Genomic DNA, 19,133 nt, shown 5'->3' with positions numbered 1-19,133 from the left:
GACAATAAAGATTGATTGATTGATTGATTGATTGATTGATTGATTGATTGATTGATTTTAAAAACATTTAAAATTTAAACTTGTTTAACCCTCTGGGTCCTTCATTTCGTGCTCCACCTGTGTCATGACTGCCAGTTATAGCGGTAAAAGTCTCTCCTAATACATTTTTTTTAAATAACTCCACCTGTGTTGGACACTAAAACGCTCGTCACTGAAATGGTAAAGTTGTTTTTAAACCTAACCTCCATTTACATATTCAGTGAATTTGTAGATTTTTATCTTAACTGTTTTATAAATGATCACCAATACATAACAAATCTTCTTGTTTCCTCAATGTTTATCCTTTTAAATGCCAATTTTAGCTTCAAATTTAACTTCATAGAACAGATCTGCAAACTTTACAATCCAAAGCGACTTTTTACCCTCAGTCCAGCTGAATGAAATGTTTAGAGTCACAAATGGGGGCGATTGTGGCTCAATGGGTAGAGTAGTAGGCGTCTTGCAGTTTGGAGGTTGTAGGTTTGATTCCAGCTTCCCCCTGTCGCCTGTCAATGTGCCCCTGGGCAAGGCACCAAGTTGCCTCCTGATCTGTGTATTGGTGAATGAAGGTGTGCACGTTGGTGAGAGCGATTAGGTGAATGTGGCTCTGGCTTTGAGAGGTCAGTATGACAGGAAATGGGTTATATAAGTTCTGTCCATTTACTACCATTTACATTACATTAGGAAAAAAGACAACTTAAAATTTTTGATAAATATTGATTGTCAATAAATCAGATTGTGTGCTCAGATGAGGCTTGTTTGTCTGTTTTTAAAATAAGCTTTTGAAAACTAGCATTATGCAGGTATTAAACATGCTTTTTATTGAGGCCACATTTCTCTATTAAAATGCTGTTTAATTATTATATGTAATATCCTCATCTTAAATGTATTGGCATTAGCTGAAAGCAGAAAAATCTTCCTACCAGAAATAAAGGTTTGCAGTTAATTTACATGTGTTTCACTTATTGGGTGAAGTTAAATATCTATATATATATTCTAATAATAATCTAATTTATTGAATATGACTGTATAGGGAATCTGTTGTATTTTTAAAGAGCAACAATTTTGTTTTAAGGTTTTAAAGAAAATTTTGCAAGAAGATCATGGATACATTTACATCTTTGTTTTTACTTATGAAAAATTATGTAAAAAAAAAAGCCTCATAGTTTCAAATGTAATGGCAAGAAAATTTAGTGTCATTCTGTTATGGAAATGCAAGGCAAATATTCTGTGAAAAAACAAACTGCTAAAACCAAAAGAAATTTTTATTATATCTATAATTAAAGACATCATTTGGTTTGTTATTTTGAGCCAAAGTCATCAAACGTAGCTCTGGAGCCACAGGGTGCAGTCCCCTGTGTTAGCTGCACAGATTGTACTTCCTTTTTTTATTTTTATTTTTATTTTGTCTCTGCAGGTAAATATTGGCGCTCTCTGCAGCGCTCTGCCTCCACACTCGGTTGCTCGTTGAGCGAAGCGCTGCAGCGCGACGCGGAGGAAGCTGAAACCGTCTCAGCCATGGCTTCGCTGTCAGTCGCTAACAAGCACATCGGAAAGAGGTCTGTGGTCTGGCCTCTGTGCGGCCATCTCAGGTCAAAAAGTCTCGTGTTTGCAAAGAAACGGGGGAAATTATATTAATACATAGCAAATTATATTAATACATTATAGCAAAACACAGTTTATAATCCCGCTCACTGCAAACACATGTAACTCACCTTCCGTAATATATTTCTGTTATGTAATGCCATGAGATCGTTGACTTAGAAGCGCTGTTGTTTTTGGATAATATGAAAATATTACAATTATTATATAAAGTTTGATATTCTTATCTTGATATAACAGCGTAATAAAGATTGAGAAAATGAGGCTGAGATCTCTTTATCTCTACATGATTGGATAATAAAGCTGCTATTGCAACAAAACGAGCTCAGTCTTATTTTTCAGGATAAGGTAAAAATATAAGTATTGTTTTCTGAACATAATGAAATATTAAAATGAATGCAGCCAACTGAGCTTGAGGTCTTATCTCCAAGCTGCGCGATGATAAATTAGTAAAACTCATCCCTAGCTGGAGAAATCTCATCAAGATCATTAAATATCTCTACAAGACGAGCTTCAAATGCAATAGTCAAAATGATCCGACAACATGGACTCTAGAGATAAGACATTAATTTTTTTTTATTCTGCCTGGAGATTCCTTTATCTGCAGGCAGTGAACATTATCACTTTGATTTATCAGTATTATGAGAGATATATTATCATCTTGACATGAGATGATAGAACTGAGCCTGATATCTCGTTATCTCAAGATAATGAAATGTTCAGAGACTGTTGACTTGAGACAGTAAACCCCTTATGATAAAAAAACTTTAGATCTCTCGATTAAGATAATAAATGTTGACATTTCAAAACAAGCTTCAGAAATTATCTTGAGAAGGGATCCTAAAAATGTTCCTGACGAAACAAGCTCAGTTTTTTTTGTCAGATATTAAATATTTATCTCTACAAACACTTGAGATTTTTAATATTTCCAAATAATATCAAGTGCAAAATACTGAAATATCAGTACTAAACTGTGCTGTAATGTTGGCGTGTTCATATGTTGTCATTAAAAGTGAAAATAAAGTAGAGATGATGTAATATAAAATTACGGAAGCTGATATGGGAGCAGCAATAAGATCTCATCTCAAAATAGAGATAAACTATCATGACAAAACAAGCTTCAGTCTTATAAGCTCAAAATCTTAACAAAATAGTGTAAAACTGCTTTAGATATCAACTTTATATGATATATTGAAAGTTTAGATGAAAAAGCTCATTTTCCTTCTCTTCTGATAATGAGGTAAACAGCTGTACTTTTCTGCTCCTGGTATTTTGGCTTTATGCAGCTTTAGATGCTTAGAGAATACTGATAATAAACCCCAAGCACTGCAAAGCTGAAATCCAACCAAGCTGAATGTTTGGACCTCAGAGAGGGTGAAAGTCTCCTGAGAGGAGGTGTAGGAACCCGGTCTGAAAGATTCCACGTTTCAACATGTTCTCCGTTTCAGGGCCGAGGATGAGCCGATGGAGGAGGAAGCTCCCATGTAAAAGAAACAAACAGACGCTAAGACCAGCGTCCTCATCCCGTCAGTCAGTCTGGATTCCCGGTACATTCCTTTGTCTCGCCGCCGTCGGACCCGATCGGACCCCCCTCTATCTTCTGAGACGACGGTGGCAGCTGACGACCGTGGCGCTCTCGGAGGAAGCGGTCGGCCGAAGATGGGTTTCCGCCCGTTAGTCGCACACCAGACGGTTAACATTAAATGTGTCGGACACCAGAGCCAGTTATCCCACAGTGGCAGCCTGCAGTGCTCTTACGAAAACACTAAACCTGTACATTGTGACTGCCGCTCTGAACCGTACCCAGACGTGCTGCAGGCCTCTACTTCTCGTACGTTTTATTTTATTCTGTTCAAAGCCACCTGAGCTGTTTGTTGACGTGACTCTGCACTAAAGGATGGATTCCCGCCTTTTCATGGCGTCCAACTGAGAGGGCGAAAGGCGGTGAATATCCCGCGTTTTTTCCGAGGTGAAGTTACAGATGATCCAAGGATTCAGACAGTAAAAGTCAGTTTGTGCCTTTTTTTTTTTTTTTTAATTGGTGATTTTTCTGTTGCTCCACTTAAAGAGCTTTGCCTTAAAAATGGATCTCAATGGACTTTGGATCAAGGAATCTTCTCACCATCCACGTAGAAGTTTCTTTTCCTGGCAAGACATGAGCTGCCTGCATGTTTCCGGCACATAGACTCGAGGGCGTTGGCATGTTTACTTGTATTATTCTGCTGCCGGTCTACTGTCTGCCCCTCCTTTTGTTACATTTAGGAAGGTAGTTCTCAGCCAAAAGTGGGAGACGAGTTCAAGACTGACTAAAAGGAGAGGCCATTTTATTTATTTGTGGATTACTAAAGCTCGGATCCTCTTTATTAGGCAAAGCCGGACCCATTAGGGCAGAATATCTAACGCTTGCTGTTTCAGCGAAAGGGTCTGCAGCGATAATTCCTACAGCAGAGTTGCGTCACTTTTTAAAAAAGATTATTGAGGAGTGTAATTACTCTCAACTGGGCCAATTTGTTTTTACCGTCCCACCTGGGATTCCCCGGAGCTGCTGTAGCTCTCACAGCTGCTTTAAAACATCTTCAGGCCCTTGGAAGCACATCTGCTCCCCAAATGTCAGGTGCTGTGAGGCCGGTGGGCGAACATCTCCGCCTGTTCATATACAGTGAAATACAAGCTGTTCTTCATCAATATGAAGCAGAGCACACACTAATTACCGTTGTTCCTTTATAACCCTACTTAAATAATAATTAGATCAGCGTTTTTATTTACTTAGTCCATTGTTTTAAGGTCTTCTTCCAGCACTGCCGTTTTGGTACAGCAAACTAAACATTAATTCACGGTTTTAGGGGCCCCAGAATGTTCTTAACAGTAAGAGGCTACAGATTTTGCACCATTATGAAACCCAACACCACTTTAAGGTCGAAATGCTGTTTTCATTAGTTCTGTTGGTTGCAATCTGCAGGTTCGCCACTAGATGGCGGTAAAATACACTGGTAAATAATACAAATCTAAGGATTATGTTTAGCTTGAGCATTATGAATATGGGAAAAGGTTTAAATGATTAGACTTTACACACCTTTTAATTTCAAAAGCCATGCTTGGTGTAACTTTTCAGTATCAAATTTTAATCATCCAGCTAACTTTTTTTGTTGGTCCAACTTCTGGGAAAACTACCTTCTGACCTTTTTTTTCCCTAATTAACTAATCTGTGGTTGTTTTCTGGGCATAAAACACTGATCTGTGTAGGATTCTTGCCACAAACGTCAACAATTTCATTGATTTTGTTGCTCTTCGGTGACCTTATAAGACTTTTTCGTGCACATGAGTCAAACTTTTTCTCTGTTACTTTGTAAAGCTGACTTGCTTCACAACAAGTTTGGGTTCAAACTCTTTTGTAGTAGACGACGTTATATGGAAACATTGGTGGGTTCATTGATTGTTACTATTTTTATTTCGGGTGGGGTGGGCAGAAATGTTTGGACGCAAATGTTTCTACTTTGTAAAATGATGGATATTTACTGTATGTTCATAGTAGATTTATATATAAAAGAAAGTATATTATATATCTATACATACTGAACACTTTGATCTTTAGAAAACAACACTGGTGGTTTCTAATCAGTCGTATGTGTTGTCGGCTCTTTTTAACGCCTTTACTGGCTGTCTTTGGTCACTGTTTAATGTTTATAGCACCGTTTTACTCGTCTTTCACAAGTGGTGGTTTATCACTTTTATTTATCAGATGGGTACCACAAACACTGTTACAGTTTGCCTCACATATTCATGCACATACCTGTACCATTCTATGTTTTTGATGCTGTACGGTTCGCTGTAATTGTAGGACAGCACGGATCCGTGTGAGGGCATTTCAGTTTAACGTTTTGTACTTATCACTTAGAAATTAGAGGTTTGTTTCTCCCATATTCTCCTTTTTTTCGGTTTTTATTTAAGCATCGGTCCTTAGAGAGGTGTGAGCAGTCAGTCTTACCCACATAACGTACTGAAATGATCAGACTTTTATGTAAATAACCATGTAATGCAGAGCCGAAGAGAATGTTTGTTTATCAAATACAGTCAATCTAAAACGTTTAAAATACCAGGTCTTGTGAGAAGAAAATAAGTCATTTCAAAACCTTTTACAACTTCAATATGATGTACATTTTCTAAAATTCATCTGAAAAGCAGTTGTGTTGGATGGGGGGGATTATATAATGTGATAGAACATAATGCATGTTAGGTGGGAGAAATATCTGGTTGCAGAAATGTGCACAGCTTTAAATTAGACCGTTTGAGTTAATTCCTCTTCTACATTTTGATATAATATGCACTAGTGCCCTTATTTGAAAGTGGAGTGACAGCTTGCAATTAATGTCCACTGGCTATTAGTCTTACCAGGGACGGCCCGTCAAGGAACAAGGCCTCCAGGTGTTGGCCGCGCCAGTGTGCCACTGCTTTCGCAATTTTTTTTAGTCTGATGCTGAAAACCAATTAATCTTCAGCTTTGAAACAGATTCCTGAAGCTTTTAGGTCTACACTGACTGCTAATTAGAACAGTTCATACTTGATAAATGGCCCAGTTCCACGTGAAGAAACCAACCAGAGTTGTTTAAAAGTTCCGGTTTTGTTCATAACATGGTCTGCCGCTAGATTCAGAGCTTTTTGGATGTTTTCTTTGAGAGAAAGCGTCTCAGTGTTGCAACCTAATGGAAAATGGAAAATACAGAAAATGTCACATAATTATTAATGGCAGATCCTTCAGTTCCTTCAATGCTGACCAGTTTTATTTCTATTAAATACATTTTAAAAATGTTGTAACATTGATTTGTGCTCCACACTGGAAATGACACATTCATACAAATTGGATCATTTGGCTCCAAGAGCACTAATCTGCCTATAACACGTTTATTAAGGTTGTTGGTAGGCGTGAACTCACACTGATTGCCAAAGCTCTTTTTGATTTAATGTCAACAAAGTGTTGGTTTAAGGATGTGCACACTTATGCAACCAGGTTGTTTCCCCCCTGGTAGATTATTTCTTATTCAGTTGAATTGTTCAGGACATATCTCACAATCACGGTGGAACAAATTTGAAGATGATAGTTTAGTTTTTTTGGGGGACACAAACCCCTTCTGGTCACTTTTAGAGCCGCCGTGGGTTGGCAGCATGAACCACTGGAGCTGTTTTAAGATGGCAGAAATCCTCTTTCTTCTTGGCTCGGCACTGACTAGCTGTTAGCTCATCTGCACGGTCTGATTTTTAATTTTTAAACTATTTATCCAAACTTAGGTTCCTTAGAGAGTTGCCCACAAGATACTAGCTGCTCATAATCTCTCCACATTACCCCACGGAACAATCCAACCTGACACTTTTATAAAATCCTCCTGTTTAGTACCTTAAAATACCAACTAAAGGGTTAATTAGTGCTGCTGCGTTTCATATGAAACAAAGATTCTTTGTGATTCATCATTTTTTGCCCATCAGGATATTGTGAGTTTATTGAATTTAAACAACTTTTTCTACTTTTTCAGGCATTCAATTCCTATTTTAGTTCTTTGGACTGAAAGACCATATTTTTCCCTCTAACTAGCAAAAAACCAAAAAGAACAACTGTCAGATTGAAGTTTTTAACCCTGTGTGTTGTCACGGGCTAATATCTGCAGATGGATGTCTGCTTAACAAAAGTTTTTTTTTATTTTTTTGCATTTGGACTGAATGTATTCAATCTCCAACGGCTTAAATGATGCCCGATTCTGGGAGTTTGGAGTTAACACGCCCTAAAAATAAGAAAAATAATCCTTTTCATTTATCCTCATGTCTGGTCAGTTTTTATGGAGAAGGCAATGAAACCACAGTTTAGATGTAAATAGTTGGGTTTTTTTTTTATAAACTAGGAGCAGAGCCGAGAGGACATCTGGGCATTTGTAGACGACGTTTTGTATTTCTCTTAACATTCCCTTTTATTAACCAAAACACACGACGCCATTGAGCTCTTCTGTAACTCTGGGCGTGTGCATCGAGTGCGTATCGAATGTATACTGAGGTAACCGAGGTCGGGGGCGAGGTGAGCGGGACCCCCGTGCATGAATCCGAGGAACATCTCCGCACACGTTAACTCGCTCGAGGAGATCCTTCCCAGAACTCCCGTGGCTTTCCTGCCGTTTTTTTATGTTTTGGTTTCTCCAACGCAGCCAAAACTAGCACCGTCTGTCTTCACAGTTAGTCTTAAAAACAATGTCCAGTTTCCGAAAAGAGGAGAAAAAAAACTACAGTCTTTTTTCTTTTTTTCATTTATTCAGAGGCAGACCTGCTATTATTTTGACTCTCACAGCTCAGAGGGCCGAGGCTTCGTTTGGGTGGTCTGACCCGGCTTCACTCCATTCTTCTTTTCTCTCTGCATGATGTTTGTCTGCATGCGCCCTGCCGACCTGTCCGTCCGTCCCGGCTCACATACCAGCACTTGAAGGACGTCCGTACTTTCACCGTATCCGGCCCGTCTGATCCGTTCACGTCCAGGTGGCGTTTGGCTGCTTCTTACCTGTAGCGTATGGAGTCATCACACCTGGAACCGCGGCACCGGTTTCTAACACATACCTTTAGATTTGATTGTATTTATGTAGAAGCTGTTTCGGTGGGGCGCTTTGTAAGCCGCAGCGACAGAACGGGCTTTCTTATAAATCTTGGGGGGGAGATGCAACATTTATATCCTTTTTAGTGCACTTTTTGGTGATGATTAGATTCTTTGTCACGTTTGGACTTTTTTAACGGGCGCCGTCCTGATGCCCGCTTCTTGTTACAGTCCTCCATTCCACAGAGAGATAAATGAAAAAAAAAGCCAGTTTTCTGTATATTGACCACTGTGCTTCAAAAACAAGCTGTTCCAGGTTTACATAATGTATAAAATGCATTTTTTTTTTATTGGTTATGTTTTTTGACTCGTTCTGCCGTTGTTACAGAAATAGTACTTTTCTTTTCTGGGAAAACCTTTACATTGTCTTTGACATGTATGATATAAAAGTATTGTTTTTGAAAAAAAGCTCAGACTGCATTGTGTTTTTTTTTTTTCAGGGTGATAAAAAGTGAGAATGTGCACATCCTCATGTTCATCTTGTAGTAAACATCGACAACGTTGTGAAAGACTATTTGCTCACACCCACTTTCCTTCAGGGTCCTATTTTAAGATGTTTTATGTATAATGGATAACTTGGATAAACACAGTTTTGAAATTTCATTTTTCATGAAAAAAGTATCTTAGGCAAGGAGTGATCGTTTCTCTAGACCCCCCCACCCCCCCACACACACACACACGCACACACACACACACACACACACACACTCTGTCCATTTCCTGTCTGATTACTTTCAACCAAGACCCCTAGCACCACAAAGTCTAAGAGGAAAGGAGCTCTCCAAACCAACTTGGCCCTCTGAGGAAACTCTATTGCCCCCTAAGCGTACTTGTGCAACCCTTGGCAGCAAACACTGACATGCAGCATTTGTGGGAACTGCTAAGCACTGTTTTATTTCTCTTGTAGGAGTTGTGGCTCACTATTGTTTGCACAGTTGTTTTAATTCAGTCAGTTTGGGGGAGGGGGGGGGTCTATGAGGAGGGAAGAGCGGGCCTGTTTGAGGTCATTTCACATCATTGTAATCAGATATAAGTCCTGACTTGGACTAGGCCAGGGGTCTGCAACCTGGTGCTCTTTATGCCTTCAGCTTTGGCTCTTAAAAACTTAGAGCAAAAATGCGAGGGGAAAGATTGGTCAATGTTTCTAAATGTAAAGGTAATTTAAAATGTCTAGCTTTAGGATGCATTTAGTTCTGCAATATATGCATAACATTTGCAGAAAGAAACTAATGGTGTATAAAATATTTTACTATAGATAAATGAAGTATCTTTTGTCATTAGGTTGAAATCCACTTGCTTTTTCATCATTTTGATGACATTTGCTATAAAAATCAAATATCCAATTGAAGAAAATGCATTAAACCTAAACATTAAAATACTTTTGGTTAAATAATAAAAACTGTTGATCTTTAATTAAAAAAATGTAAACAAATTTCCTATAATATACTATAAGAACAAGCTCTTGTTTCAAAGAGATGTGTTACTTTTGTGGATCTAAACAAAATTTGTTTATCTGGACGGAGGGCAAAAATGTCTCTGCGGGTTGTAAAAGTTGCTGACCGCTGGACTAGGCCGTTCCAGAACCTTCATGTTTTTTTTCTAGAGCCATGCAGAGGTGGGCTTTGTTGGTTTGTTTCTAATCTTTTTTTGTTCTTGAGATTAAGATCACAAACTGATGGCTGGACCTTTTCCTTCAGGGTCCTGAAACACACCACCATATTTATCTGTATAATGCTCTGTTTCTGAAAGGCTGCCAGTTTTAAGTCTAATATAAAGGGATGTACACATTCCAACAAGCTGAAGGCTGTCGCTGTGTTTTCCTGGACTCCCAAAGCCTTAAGAATAGCCGTAACCTTGTCCGAACTAATAGAGATCAATGATGTGCAACACTTTGCAATCATTTAGCCTACCTCTTGTTGTGAGATGAGCTCTGTTTTAGTATTTCTTTATTGTAAAGCTTGCTAACACTGTTGATGGTCACTGATTCACAGAGAGCCGGGTTGGTTTGAATAACCTTCAATTATAATATAATTGAAATGTTTTTTATTAAGCCTTTAAGTTGATATGAGTGTCTAGGAACTTTAAATCAGTAACTCTTAGTCTTAAATTATTAAATTAGTTACTGTTTCCATGGGATATAAATATGTGACACAGAGCTGTGTGTCTACTAGCCACTGTTCAATAATGGATGGACAAGAGAACATCCGTTCAAGCAACGCAGACCTTCACGCAGATTTGTGTTGATCTTCAAAGAATTTGCACATTGTGAAATAAATAAAACTTCCCAAGTTTTACTGTTGGAGCAATAATTACTATGATGGTCAGCAAAAGAAGAGTATGGATACAGACGAGGATCCAGGTTCATCCTGCCACCACGGACGGTAAGCAGCTCGCTGTTAAAGAGCTCCATGATAAAACTGCATCTTGGTGTCTCTTAGGCAAATGTTTTAAGGGTTTTGTATAAAACTTTAAAGCAAGTGCGAATAAAGCTTCATAAAGAGTTAATCAAAGGCTTTAGTACCTCATGGTTGACAGAATTCCTTTCAGGCTAATGCAACCCTGTTAAAATCCCCGCGTTAAAATACTATTTTCTGTAAATTTTTTGGTTGCATTAACTGGATTTTTCTTAATCCTGGATGGTCTGAATGCTTCTTATGCTTTTGTGTTTGGATGTTTTAACTCTGATTCAGACATAATTCTGGACGCATGCAGACCAGAGATGGGTCGGTTGGTAGTTTAATTTACAAGGAGCTTGTTAGTCTTGAACAGTCACCGGCAGTTTCCGGATCATCTGACAGAAATTAAAAACATTGCGGGAAGGTGATCCGCCACATGCCACATAAAAGCTCTTTTTGGGGTTGCTTGAGGCTGAGTGGTGGTGCTCCTGACTGTTGAAGTGAGACAAAGCAATGGACCCCGCCTTTCAATTAAGGGAATGAAAAGTCCTGGGCCTGGTTAAACATCCTAGTCTTGATGTAATGGAGATGCTGTGTGGCAACTCTAAACAAGCTTCACCGGCATAAAACTCCTCAAACATCTCAGCTGGGAGCGAGGTTAACTTCCCTCAGAGTTCAGAGGCTGGTCGGCGGCCACAAGAAGCATCTCAATTACATCGTTAGAGCCAAAGGAGGCAGGGCTAGCTATCGGGGAGTAGGGTCTTCTCAGTTTATCAGATTTTTCCAGACATACAAGAAAATGAGAATAGACAGCAGTATGTGAGAGTTTAATACAGAACCAAGTATTAAATCAAATTTTTTTCACTTGTTTTGAGCTTGATAAGAAGAAATTTCATTTTTTAACCTAAACACCACAGTTTAACTCATTGTATAAAACTGCCATTGCTTATGTTTAAAGCAGCACATTTCTCCAGAGGGAGGGATTATTGGCAACACAGTAGCTGTGAGCAGGATTAGCCCCGCATTTGGAGAGGTCAGGGGTCAGAGCTGGTGTCCAAATAAACAGCAGCGATTCCCTGCTGGTGGTGGAGCTGACGCTGAGACAACAGTCCAAAAGCAAACAAAAGCAGCCCCCCCCCCCCCCCCCCCAAACAAACACATTCCTCTGCTTTTGGTCAAACGCTGAATTCGGTGCGTAGCCGTGTAAATACGGCCGCCGCCGCCGGCCTCTGGTCGCGTTGTCACAGTCTCCGTAAATCTTGAAGGTTTTGAGACGCCGCGCGGCGTCGAAAGGCAAACGAGGAAGGGCACGTCTCCGGGTCTTTGGGGGGGGAGGGGGGGGGGTGAAAAAGGTTAAACGGAGACCTGAGCGACAATATTTACCATCCTGCAGAGCTCTGGGGACAGTAAAGCTAGGTATGTGCTCCTTTTATGGTTCCTCTGTGGCGGGAGATGCTCTAACGACAGGAAAGCGACACGCAGGCTGCCCTCCTCACCTTTAGTCCACTGTAGCTCTATGTGGCACCCAACCCCGCTGCCCTCAGTCGGGTCGGAGATGAGGTGGAGCCTTCCTGGTTGGAGATTCACCCCCCCCAAACACACACGCACAAGATGGCTGCCTCATTCCCCACAACAAAAAGAGGAATATCTATTTTATCTCTGCTGTGACCGCATTGACATTCTGGTCTGCGGCGGCTCTGCTCATCCTCCTGCAGCGTCGGTCGCTATCGGTTAGCTCTGTTATTACCCGGCCGCTCGGGCGCAGGCGGAAGGCCTCAATCTCCCAGATGTGCTCATCACCACACGTGGTAATTGCAGGTTGGAGTGAGTCCCCAAAGGGCTCGTGGGGCTTTGGCCAGCTGCGTGAATGACAAGCCCAAGCAATTATGGAAGAGTTATTAGGATCGCGTTTGGATTCAACACTTGGAGACGTAAACAGATTCTTTTAAAGGGTTGAGAACACACGTCCGTGACCGATTGTCAAGGTTTGCCGGACGAGAAACGATAACGGCGCTTTGATTTTGATAGTTTTAACACAAAGTTGGACTCAACTAAGAATTTACCTGTTTATTTTTTCTGTTTTTTTGTCCTGAGTATGGCTCATTGGAAATGTGCGTCAGTAGTCGGGAGTATCTTACCGGTTTTCCACTGGATCCACTGGCTGTTCCTCATTTTGGAACTAAGCTCTGCTGAATTCGCTCATCTCGCCGCTGTGGACGTTTTAATCTGCGGTTCGTGTTTTGCACTTTAAACAGGCAGCAACACAGAGTCTCGTGGAACTGCTGCAAACACAACATAAGGGAAAGTTGAAGATCAGCCGAGGCATCAAAATGGTAGCATCAGGGAAAGAAAGGTTAGAAGATGATCAGCAGAACAGGCAGAGCCTTTTGATTTAACCCACCTTATAACTAACATTTATACTGGGGAGGAAAATCATCAAGCATCCTTCATTCCCTAATATATTTTGCTTCTACTTCAACACTTTCTTCTAATCTTTTAAACTGGTCTTGATTGATGGTAGTTCAGGCTTTCTGAAGGACTCTGGCTGCTTTTTCACCCTTTTTTATTCCAGGACCAGACCTTCACTCATTCACCTGCATCTGGATATAAAGTGTCTCGCAAAAGGAATTCATACACTTTGAGATTTATTGGTATTTATTGATGTTAAAACCACAAATAGGGACTTTATGTAGTAGACCAACACCAATTAGTACCTAGTTATGAAACAGGATCAAAATTAAAAATTACAAAGAAAACCAGAAATATGTGGCTTTTGTTTGTGTTCAGTTCCTTTTACTCTAATACACCATGAATATAATCCAGTGGAATTGATTCCTCTAGGAAGTAGCCTGATTATTAAACAGTCCATCCGTGTGTGTAATTTAATCTCAGTATAAATATAAAGTGTCTGAGAAAGCCTCAGTGGTCTGTTAGAGAACGACAGCGAGCGAACAGCATCATGAAGACCAATAAACTCAGCAGGCAGGTCAGACATAACCCTGTGGAGATTTTTAAAGTAGACTTAGGTAATAAGATAAAATTTCACAGAGTATGAAGCAATGATCAGAAAATAGAAAAGATAATGTAGAACAGTATAAGCTACAGACACGGGTTTCACCTAAACTCAGAAAAGAGGCTCAGAGGGACTCTGGAGAGGTGGAGAGAAGCACACCTTAGGTGGGGGAATATCTTGGCAGCGCAACTATTAGTTGTACTGTTAGTTATAAGCAATAAGGGAGCTGGGTGGAGTTTCTTAAAGGTGACAGGAGCTACATACTGGACAGTTCTGGCTGAAACGCTGTTAAAGGCTCATAAAGATTTAAGGTTCACCTCCATCAGGACATGATTACCCAACACATGCAGGCAGAGGTACAATAAAATCAAACGCTTTTCAGATTCCTGATTTAAAAATGTATTTTTCAAAACATTTTCCTTGCACCTCTGAGCTGTCAGATAAAATCAAATACACCAAAGCTTGTAATGTAATTAATATAAAATTTGAGAGATCAGATTTTTACTTTTATATACTGTCTGCATCTCTAGCTCTGACACACCTTTTCTTTTGACGTCCACTACTTTTTTCATTGTAGGTACAGTTTGACTAATGCTCCCACGGTCAGATGCTGACTGGAAATGAGTAAAAAAACAAACAAAAAAACAAAGAAAAACACCTTTTTAAAGCTTACCAGAGAACCTGGCTTTCTGGAAGGAGTATATAAAGTATATATTGTTTGTTTCTTTCGGTGGAAAGTAGTTCATGCGTTCCCGCTGTCTATTCTCCTCTCGTAAAAGGAAATTTTTAACATTTGCACCTTCTGTATATTCAGTCAAAGTTAAAAGCTCTGGCCCAAATGCTGCAGTTACCCAGTCCGCCGCTAGGGGGCTTTCAGCAGCAGCACCTTCCTCATGAGTTGAGCTGAAGACTTCAAACTGCCCCAGCTGTGTCAGCCGTGCACATTTGATCTGTTTCTGACAGCTTCACCCATCTGTGGGATCAATAATTCAGCGCCTATCTGTTCCTTTCTCCCATGAGGGAGGTGAGACCTTCGGATTCCTGAAGGGCTGTGACCTGGGAACCTCTGCTGACCCCTACAGTCATCACTTGTGTTAATGACTTGAAAACAAAAAAAAAAAAGGGGAAGGGGAAAGTCGGCCGGTTACTTTACAAACATACACCTCCCCACCCGGGCTAAAGTTCTGCCTCGCTGGCATCAAATACTCCTGCTAACATTTTATTTTATTGTATCGTTTCATTTTTGCTTCCAAATGGGATCCTGCAGGACTGTCAGGCAGAAGTCAACACTGCATGCATCTGAAAGATCGAGTGCAGGTTAGACAGATTTGACTCTAATTTCTGTGTTGTTTGCCTGTCAAACAGGGCAGACTCGGGAAAAGTTCTACTGGTAAACCTTTTCCAGCTGCCCTTCATTTCATCCTTTCCTTCCAGCTGCGTTCATTGTTTTGGTCGCATCACTGCAGCATCAGTCACGTTTGCTGGGTTTGTGCATGCTGACATGTCATCCAGTCAGCTTTGGGCTTTGATTCAAAAGAGGGAGAAAAAAGACAAAAGTGATTGATTTATCCATTAATGAAGCGGATAAAAGGCTGAGCTTTTCAGACTACCAGTGGATGCAGAATATGCTCTCGTATAGAGATATAACAAATGCATGTTTTTATGTGTCAATCAGACAGAAAAAGAAATATCACTCTCTTTGTGCACATTCTTTACAGCTATATAATCAAGCCCAGCCGCCCAAAGAATCCCCAGATGAGGCCTGAAGATGACTGGATGACTTTGTATTATTGCTTTCAGTCATTTCATAGAGTCGGCATCAAAAGACGGGGGCAATGTGAAAATAGCAGATGTCCCCCTGGGAGAGCATAAAGATACTTCTAGTCTCTGCACGAGAGGCGGAAATGTGTCGTCCCGAATCCCGATGCGATTTGGTGCATTTCTTTGTCGCTGGGTGTGGATGACTGGAGGGTATATCGTGGAATGCTTTCATAGCATTTTATGATTATCAAACCAAATCCAACAGAAAAGGGTATCACTGTTATTATTAGCACAATGACGTATCAACAGGAGACAAGCAGTGTAAGACTTGGTCGTTTAGCTGGAATAACTAAATGATGTTTGCAGCGTTTGTCTATGAACAGCTCTCTTAAGTTCTGAGGTCTGAACTTTGATTAAAACATCTCGATTCTACAACAGATTATTGCTTTGTTTGGGTTATTGTCCTGTAGATCACCTCGTATGTTCACCTTATTCTCTCTATAACACCTTGGTGAATACATCAGTACAAGATTGCTTCTGCAAGGGAGAGGTCCCTGGAATATTTAAGGTGAGAGGACCGAATCTCTCCGTCAGATTCAATTCAAAGCTAGATTTGTCCATCTGCTACCGACAATTAAATTCTACTGAGAACCTCCGTCCGTCTCCAGTGTCCTCTGAGACCTTTGCGGCTTTTTATCTTTTCACTATGATGTGATCCGGTGTCTAGCATGTTCCAGAAAGAAGCCTGTAAATTCCAGGAAATCACGCTGTCAGTTGTGGAAAGCACCCTGTTGGTTCCAGAAGAGCGTAAGTTATGAGAAAGATATATGGAGGCTCTAGAATATCACCTAAAATGCTGCAGAAATGTAGCCTGGAAGGTTTGGAAAGATATCTGTAATTAAAAAATGAAGCACCCTCTAAAGTCAGGGACTTTGCCCTGTAGGTTGTGAGAAGAAACTTGAACGTTTCAGAGAAGGTCCGGTGCGGTTGTGAAATAAACTCACCAAGTTATAGAAGAGGGACCCGCATATGTTCTCAGAAAGATGCCTGCAGGTTTCAGAACATCGGCATTTAAATAGGGGTGCCGTTTTTGGCCCCATCACTCAAAATCATCCCAAAAGCTCTAGAAAGATATCTGTGTATTTCAGAAGAGCATCCCATAGGTTCTGGGGAAGCAGGCTCCAAGATGTGGAAGAAAATCACATCGTTTCTGAACGAGCGCTCTGTGGATACTGAGAAAAGAAACCTTAACTTTCAGAAAAGTACATTTAAAGTTCCAGTGAAGGTCATACGGTCTGTGATTATACTCTAGCTTTATTCAGGAATGTGACATTTCTAGTCACGGCTTCTTAAAAGCTTGTTCCCCCCAGAAGAAACTAGGAGGTCCGCCTGAAGCCCCCCGTGTCTCAGGCTTCGTGTCTTAGGGACGGCAGCCAACACAGCTGACTTTCAGCCCTGCCAGCGCGGCACACTAACAGCGTTTCCGCCTCCAACGTGGTGGAAGGTTAACCTTTGGATAGTTGTTGTTTTTTTTTTCCACCCACCCAAATGAACGCAGAGTACCATCGGTGACACACAGAGCGTAAACCTTTACTTTATTTCCCCCTTTTGTAGTGCAAATTAAAGTTTTGTAGCTTTTTCCGTCTGATTTTTACGGGAAACATCTGGATCTCCCGCACCACTGGAGCGCTGGCCCCAGGGTGATTGTGAGCCGCTCAGCTGTGAGGGCCCGGGATAATGAGCAGGTATCAAACGGGCTCCTACGGATAAAGCCGGCCTTGGTAGGAAGGGCCGCCTGGCAGCGTCCGAGACCACCAGGCTGAAAGCGACTGCACACTGCTGCATCTGTGGCTCTTTAACAAGTTGTTGTGAATGAGTTCATTGATGATTTCTCTTCGTCTTACGGCATAAACTCTGGTGGGGAAACACAGAAATAGAACACGGTGAGAATGATGGCTTCCTATTTCTGAGGAAATCCCATTTTTTTTTAATACTTCCATCGCATCAGGTGGCGCAGGTTAAGCCATATCTACAGCGCTAGACCCCGTCTCATCATTCCTGAAGTCCAAAATGTTGGAATACTTGCTTCAAACCCAGATAAACCATAGATAAATTAGTTAATAATGTCATTTTGGAGTAAAAATGGCTAAAATATAGTCCGAGGACGATCTAGATGGTAAATAAACACAAAAAATCTTCTAATAAATGTGTGAAACCTTGCGTTTCAGGCAGAGGGAGGAAATGTTAGCGTAATAAAGCATGGATGCTGAACTCCAGTTTGAGATGAGGTCCCGCTTTGACACGCTAAAACCAAACGGGCCGGCCATTAACAGGCAACTGTAACAAATCTGATCACAGGTAAAGAATGTCAGGTGTGTTGGAGCAGCGAGGGAGTCTCTCCTCTCCTCCTGCAGCTGTAAGACACTGATCCCAACAGACCATTACAAAAGTGGACACTAGCACAATTAGCACAATTAGCACAATATAACCCTTCTCTATGCTATGTTTGCATTTCTCACTGGACGATATTACCTATCTTGCATCCCTACACATTTATATGCAGTCTTTGCAAACTGCACTGGGACATTTATAACCAACAAAGAAGGTTTTTGCATTCATAATCTTTTTTTTTTAATACTCATCCACATTTGCTGCAACATTGTAATCCCCCTTGCAGTGTGAGTGAAGTGATATTCTCTTCTTTTCATACATGCTTAGAAAGAGCAGCTGATTCTGATTGTATTGTCTCATAACTGGGATTCGTTGTCACTGCAGTTTGAGCTGAGCGAGGCGTGTTGGACTGCTTTCAGCTGATCGTCTGCTGGATTCTACGTGAACTGGACCCGTTTGTGAACTCCCTCGAGGCGACGTCTGCTGTTATTTGGCGCCGCTGAATAAACGGACTTGATTGGCCCGGAGGATGAAAACATCGGAAAGTCGAAAGACAGAGTTTGACGTTGGAGGAGAGATGTTGACCCTAAATGTTGCCTTTTCAACCGGCAGCTGATATGAACAATTTTTCACGTGTCAGACCGATCAGCCAAGGGAGCATTAATGTGATCAGGCTCTACAACGGAAATATTTTACATCCCAGCTCGCTTATTCATGCTGTAGAGCAGAATCTGGAGGAAAAATGCATTTAAATCACCAAAAATCATGTTTTCCCAGCAGAAAACATCTTTATATTTTACAGCAATAGTCATGGGGTATTGCTGTCAGACAGGAAAACCACAGCAAGCTAATCTGTGACTGTGCTTTTCTGTTTTAAAGAAGCCAATGAATTGGTTTAATGTGTAGCTGTTGGGTTATTTCTATTATTCAAACTGAGCTTTAAACATCACTTCTGTGTTGACAGGTGTTTCCACCCCGAGAGCTGAAACACGCTTCAGTCCCAGATGACCAATAAATGACTTTAAAGCAACATTATTAATCTATCTCCGGCCCAGATCGGCTCGTGTTAGAGGAGCGGTGTGTGTCAGATTAGTTTTTGTTTTGAATCAGTCCCACAGAGCACCGGTTTGCTCCTACAGTCCCTGAATGCAGCAGCCAGCCGTTCACAATGGGCTCCTGTTTTACGCTCAGATTGCACCAACAACCACGTCTGGGAAAGCTGGATGTAAACGGCTGAACGTCTGAAATCTAAAAGAATTTATTCAGTCGCAGTTTAGAGGTCTTTTATTTATTTTTCCCCCTTCTTTTT

General features: G+C 40.8%; 1 protein-coding gene across 4 annotated transcripts in view; it reads left to right on the top strand.

The window, feature by feature from the left end:
* The window catches only part of hdac4 (histone deacetylase 4), a 181,775-nt gene extending 175,920 nt beyond the window's left edge, over positions 1-5,855 (top strand). For all 4 annotated transcript variants that reach the window (XM_012876174.3, XM_036139604.1, XM_036139605.1 and 1 more), the window contains 2 exons: positions 1,457-1,598; positions 3,090-5,855. In XM_012876174.3, the coding sequence (XP_012731628.2) occupies positions 1,457-1,598; positions 3,090-3,129 (182 nt within the window). In that variant the 3' untranslated portion in view covers positions 3,130-5,855. The remainder of the gene's footprint in view (positions 1-1,456; positions 1,599-3,089) is intronic.
* The last annotated feature ends 13,278 nt before the right edge of the window (positions 5,856-19,133 follow it).

Source organism: Fundulus heteroclitus, chromosome 7 (genome assembly GCF_011125445.2).
Source record: "Fundulus heteroclitus isolate FHET01 chromosome 7, MU-UCD_Fhet_4.1, whole genome shotgun sequence".
Lineage (NCBI taxonomy): Eukaryota > Metazoa > Chordata > Actinopteri > Cyprinodontiformes > Fundulidae > Fundulus > Fundulus heteroclitus.
This window is presented reverse-complemented; position numbering and strand designations above follow the sequence as displayed.